Source organism: Euprymna scolopes, chromosome 36, assembly GCF_053919585.1.
Source record: "Euprymna scolopes isolate OS-2025 chromosome 36, ASM5391958v1, whole genome shotgun sequence".
Classification (NCBI taxonomy): Eukaryota; Metazoa; Mollusca; class Cephalopoda; order Sepiida; family Sepiolidae; genus Euprymna; species Euprymna scolopes.
In genome coordinates, this window is record NC_136517.1 from 7,581,115 (window position 1) to 7,587,500 (window position 6,386).

The following is a 6,386-nucleotide window of genomic DNA, read 5'->3' on the forward strand; positions in this document are numbered from 1 at the left end:
CACTCAGATTTAAAAAAAAAAAAAAAGTGGCTGAGCACTGAGCAGTCCTGTCGGCATTCCCCAGTAAGGGTACCTCAGGCGATTAGCAATAAACTAATCCCTTTCAAAGTGAGAAGGCAAAGCCTGGGAGGATTCATCTCTTAGAACTGTACAGAAAAAAACATTATAGCGCAATCAACAGGGACCAGGTCATCACAGGAATGGCCTAATATCTTGATTTGAGGGCCGAGGGAAAAATCCCCAACGAATATGCTGTTCGATCTCGATGTTTGCCGGATATTTTTAGTTCAAGGGATTATTTTTAGAAAAACACCGGTCGGTGTACTTTGAACTTTCTCTCTATCGGTAAAAAGAATGTTTATAGGAAAAGTTTCCAGATTCTTTTCAGGTAATAATTTCAGTCATTATTATTTTTTTTTTTTTTAATGTAATTAAAGAAAAAATGCATAAATTTATAATAATTGATTTTCTTCGGGTGATAGACAGTTGTTTCTTTCATTTAATTAACTTAAAAAACAGACAACTTTAGGTGTTGTACGAGTGCCGGTGTTTATGATTTGGCCTCGCCTCCACCCCGAAAGTTTTTGTTATTTATTTTGTTTTATTTACGCATTAAACACAGAATTTTTGTTTTGTTTTTATATTTTCCAGTTAAATTTTTAGATGAGGGCTTACTCTAGTGTTAATATGTGTTTGATTTTACGAGGACTTGTGCCACGCCCACATGACACCTTTTGACACCCGCCTACGCTGTCATGGAAGAAAAAAAGGTGCTTGTTAACGATTCGATTAACAGATCGATTTTTTGAATATGCTGTTTTAAGCAAAACCAACAGTACTTACTTGTCATGTCGAAAATAGTAACGCATCCCAAAATTACGAAAATTCATCATAGTTAAAAGTAATTGTGCTTGTGCATTTATTGTTTCGTTATTTTTATTGGATCATTGCTTCTAAGAAGCAATGCTTCTTTATTCAGGACAACAAAAACAGAGATACCGCTCATAGCGGTGTAAACCCTAATTAGTTCCTCATCTGCCCTTTTCTGAAAAAACAAAATTAAAAAAAAAAAAGATCTAATAAAAAGTAACAGACAAAAATAAAATAGTGGCCTTTTGATCAAGATCAAAGTGTAGTATCTTTCTTCAGATGCTGCACTTCCATTTCTTGTTCTCTTTCGGTGAAGGAGCAGTTCCTTCACGACTGAGACAATTTTTTTTTTTTTTTTTTGTACCTTTTCTCCATGTTAAAAAACGACCCTGGTGTCTAACTCTGTCTCGTGGGGAGGCATTGTAAATAGGTACACTCTTGCCTAACAGGAATTATTCTGCCCTTTTCACTTTGGACTCATTTCACAATGTATAGTCCTTGAACCTAGCCGGATTTCTTACTAGTTTTCCCAACCTTGTCCTCTTCAATCTTTTTGGGTTTGGTTTTGATGGAAATACTGCTGGGATTAGTCTTTCTTTTTCAGCATTTTGTTGTTGAGATGTCTGGGGATCACATGTCTCTTCTGTATCTGGTCTCACATTTGCTGGTACCTCACCATGCAATTGGTATGGCTGGTAGACCGGTGATCGTAATGAGGTTCTTCTGTTATTTTTTCAAGTCTACCTTATTCCGTTGATATAACTCTCTATTAACTTTGACTGACATGGTATGACCTCTCACCAAGTCTCCGCCATACAATTGCTTCCTTCCATTCTTTCTGACCTTTTCTGTGTGGTTTCATCTGGGGTGCGAATGTTGGGGCGGTTTTACTTTCTGATTGAAGTACTGTTCTTGCTTCATGCTCTCCAACTTAATCATCTTGTTTAAATTCGGAGTAATTCTGGTTTGAGTAGATTCTCTCTGATTGTTTTTGTTCTTCTCAACATCAGTTTCTGTGCTGGTGATAACAAACTTTTACCTGGTGTATTCCTGTGATCCAGCATCGCTAGGTATGGATCAGCCTTCATCCATCTCTTTCTGCAAGAGGTTCTTTGCCATCTTTACCGCAGATTCTATTTTTCCATTTGATATTGTAAGGACTGACAGGTGTGTGTATAAAACATCATTTTCTTGCAAAGGTTGAAAATTCCTGGCTACTGAACTTGGGTCCATTGTCAGTAACAACCTGATCTGGTATTCCATGTCGTGCAAAATGGTTTTTTAAGTTTAGTAATCATCGTCTTTGCCTGTGTAGTTGAAAGTCAATCAATTTCCCAGAAATTGATCATGTAATCAACTGTGCAGAGATAGTCCCGATCTGCAAACTTGAAGAGATCTACTGCTTTTGATTATGGTCTTTCAGGAATCTTATGGACCATTCAGGGCTCTACCGAATTGGCTACCTCATATTTTGTACATGTGGAGCATTTTGAAAGATAGTCTCTGATGTCATTGTTCATATTTGGTCAATACAAATATTCTCTTGCTCTTCTGCAACATCTTTCAACCCCAACGTGTGTGAAATACAATCTTTGTTTCCACACAGCCCGGTGGGTAGTTTTGACCACTACTCGGTTTTCTCTGAAAATTAATCCATCTTGTACAGTCATTTCATTCCTCATATTAAAATATGGTCTCATCTCTGGATCAAGATGTACTTTGTCTTCTGGCCATTCTTTCACAATTACCTGCTGCAACATCTGCATGCTTCTGTCTTCCTTTGTGGCTGAGCACAACTCCAGCAACCTTCCCTCTGCCACAGGAATATATTTAGTTTCCTTGACATCGTCATCATCTATATATTTGCTATTCACTCCATGCATATATGCCATTGATAGTGTATCTGCAATGAACATCTTTTTGCCAGGATGGTACAAAACTATCACATTGTAGACTTGTAGCCGCATCAACATATTTTGCGGTCGCTTTGGGCATTTCCCCCAATTCTTTTTTTTCATTTTTGCTTCCAATGGCTTATGATCAGTCAGCACTGTGACCTGTTGACCAAACGTATATTGGTGAAACCATTCACATACATGTACTACTGCTAACAGTTCTTTTTCAATCTGTTCATAATTAGTCTCTGTGTCTGTAAGCACTCGACTGATATAGACTAAAGGTTGACCTTCTTGTAGCAATGCAGCTCCCGTGCCTTTTTCACTTGCATTACAACTGAATGATTAATGGTCTTCAATACTGGTGCTTCACTCATCAGTTTTTTTATTTGTTTCAAAAGCCTCTTCATAGATTTGCAACCATATCCATGGCAGATCTGTCTTTGTTAAATTTCGAATTGGAGCCATCATGTCAGAGATATGAGGTAGAAACTTTGCCAGATAATTTATAAATCCCCCTAATCGTTTCACTCCATTTATGTCTTTTGGGCAATAAGAACTTTGCCGTAAGACATATGCATGGACTTGGAGTCTATATTCGAAACATTCACCCCTTGACTAAAGAATCAAAATTAGAATCAGACGACCTGGCCTTTATGTGCTTTAGACTTAACCTGCAACATAATGTTAGCTACTTATATTTTCTCTATCACTCTCCCTCGACCCAGTTTTCACATTTGGACTGGAGCATCTGCTATTAGTCTGTCCCTCCTGGACAGGGTTTAGAAGAAAGTCACCAATCTGATAGGTCCTGAATTGTCATCTAAGCTTCAACCTTTGTCCCACCGACGAAATGTTGCATCCCTCTGCCTGTTTTACAAGTATTTTAGTAGTGGATGCTCCGACGAACTACAACTCCTTGTACCCCATCAACATAAATACTCCTGTCAAACTCAACAAGCCTCAAAGTCCCACCCCTACACAGTAGAGATTCCTAAATGTAAGAAAGCCTTCTACTATAATAGTTTCTTCCCCAGAACTGTTGGAATTCCCTTCCAGGTTCCTGCTTTCCAAACTGTACTGACATGAAAAAGTTCAAATGTAATGTGAACAGACATCTTGCTGCTCAACTCCCTATATAGTATCCCTACAACTTATATCCCTGATAGTAGCCTCTTACATCAAAGTGGCACTGTGCTTTGTTTGGGGAGAAAATGTAATAGAAGAAAAAATATATTCCTCATGGTCGGGACATAACTTCTCGCTGGTTATCATGATGTAGACGTTTGTTGCAGATGCATTTTTTCCACGTTCAATCGCATCGCATGTTCACAACATCTCTGCAACAGCTTCTTGAGCTTTACATTATGATTCGCCAGTTGTTCTTCCATGGTTTTACCTTTTCCTACTACAAGAAGATCATCTGCTTTGTTGACAACTCCCTTCAAGTCAGCCACATTGTCATATATCACCCTCTGAAATATCTCTGGAGCCGGAGCAATGCCAAATGATAATATCTTCCAACGAAACCGACCATATGGGGTATCAAATATTGTCAAGCTACTGCTGGCTCCATCTAATTTTAGATGCCAAAATCTATCACGCAGATCCAGGGTCAAGAATACTTTACTGTCAGTAAGTTCTAAGAGTAAATCATCAAGTACAGGTAACTGGAAGTGTGTCCGTTTAAGAGCCTTATTTAGTGCTCTTGAGTCTATACATATGTGTAAACGTCCATTTTTCTTGACTACTAGCATGAATGTGTTTACCTATGGTGTTGGCTCATTTACAGGTTCAATCACCTTTTTTTTCCAATTCAGTTTTCACTTTGTTAAGTGCTACTGGTATTGTATGTGTTACAACATTTGGTGTTATATTTTCTGTGTTGCAACATTTGGTGTTATATTTTCTGTGTTGCAACATTTGGTGTTATATTTTCTGTGTTGCAACATTTGGTGTTATGCTCGGATCCACCTCCAAGTGTACCTTTCCCAGTAATTCACCCAGTTTCTCCTTAAATATATCTTTAAATTCTGTTATGATGCTTCCCAGATACTGGCTGCTGACTTCATCCAGGTGAGATATTTTCGCAACCTTCTTGAATCTGTCATTGATTGTGATGAGTGTCATCTGTTGAATCACATTAGCCCCAAGTATAACCCTTATCCCTGAGTGGCTTCCGGGCCTTGATAAGTAGGGGGTGGAAATTCTCCTTTAGAATAACAAACTTTACTGCATATTTCTGTCCAGTTTTGGGGTTTACCATTTTCACCCAGCATTCCACTAATGGCTTAATTTCTGCTCCATTTGACAAATGTCTTCTTTGAGTGTTCAGGTGTTTTCCCCTCACGTTTCTCATTCAATATATTCACCGATGCTCCACTATCAAGCTAGAAAACAATTGGCTTTCCTTTCACCATCGTCTCTGCCTTTATTACATCTGGTTTTACAGAACTTATTTTTTTCTTTTCTTGTGACCATGTCTACATGTCTACATGTCCGTAGTCAGAACACCTACTATTGTCATCTTGTTGTGTTTCGACTGCACAGATATTTTTTTTTCTTGCAAATCTGCATTTAATAGCAAAGTGGTTCTTTCCATTGCCTTTAAAATATGTCTTTCCAAATGCAGGACATCATTCTCTGCTCAGTTCATGTTGCAACGTACATGTCCTACACTCCCTGTCATTTTCTGTCGATGTTTTTTTTTCTTAGTTTACAATGAACTCGGTTCACTTCCTCGGGTCTCAGGATTTTCGACTGTAGCGTAGCGTTTTCTGACAGCTTATATATATGTCTATGCGTTTTTGTAAATCTGTCTCATTTTTAGTAATTCCGCTTGTGTATGGGGATTGTGTATTCCAAGAATTATTTGATCTCGTCATATCGATGAGGCACAATTGTCACAAAAATGACTCGTTTTTATCAACGCACGAAGCGACCTAATACATACTTCAACAGTTTTCTTGTATGGAAGACGTAACATTCATAAATTGTGTTTGTTTTCCCTATAGCGTATTTATCGACTGCCTGAATTATTTCATGAGGTGTTCTCTCATCTTCAGGAGTGAAAAATTGAAAACCACCATAAACATTTAACGCTTCATCTCCCAGCATGTGCAGCAACAGTGCTGTTTGATATTTTATTGAATGTTTCCCCAGATACGTAATACTGGCATAATTCAGCTATTTCATCTTAAAAAGCCTCCAATTTGCCGACAAATTCCCTTCCATAGATACAGGGTAGTGAAGATCTTATCCCAGCAACAGGACCTTTTGTTTCTTCCATGTCGCCTTCAGCCATTTTTTTTTTTACTTTATGTGTACACAAACTAACAAAACAATCAAATGTTACGTATCTGCATTTGCCATTTTAAAATCCATTCTTCATTTCATCCTTCATGTTTGAAAATTGTTTGATATCACCGCTGCCATCAGCTTTCATAATTTTTTATATGTACATGCTAATCAATAAAATACAATAATTTTTTATATGTACATGCTAATCAATAAAATACAATAATTTTTTATATGTACATGCTAATCAATAAAATACAATAATTTTTTATATGTACATGGTAATCAATAAAATACAATAATTTTTTATATGTACATGCTAAT

At 37.4% G+C, this 6,386-nt stretch overlaps 1 protein-coding gene across 1 annotated transcript in view; it reads left to right on the plus strand.

Moving 5' to 3' along the window:
* Nucleotides 1-263: 263 nt before the first annotated feature.
* LOC145260316 (delta(3,5)-Delta(2,4)-dienoyl-CoA isomerase, mitochondrial-like) overlaps nt 264-6,386 on the plus strand; it is a 33,794-nt gene continuing 27,671 nt past the window's right edge. Inside the window, exon 1 of the mRNA XM_080118204.1 lies at nt 264-388. Within this exon, the coding sequence (XP_079974330.1) occupies nt 355-388 (34 nt within the window). The 5' untranslated portion in view covers nt 264-354. The remainder of the gene's footprint in view (nt 389-6,386) is intronic.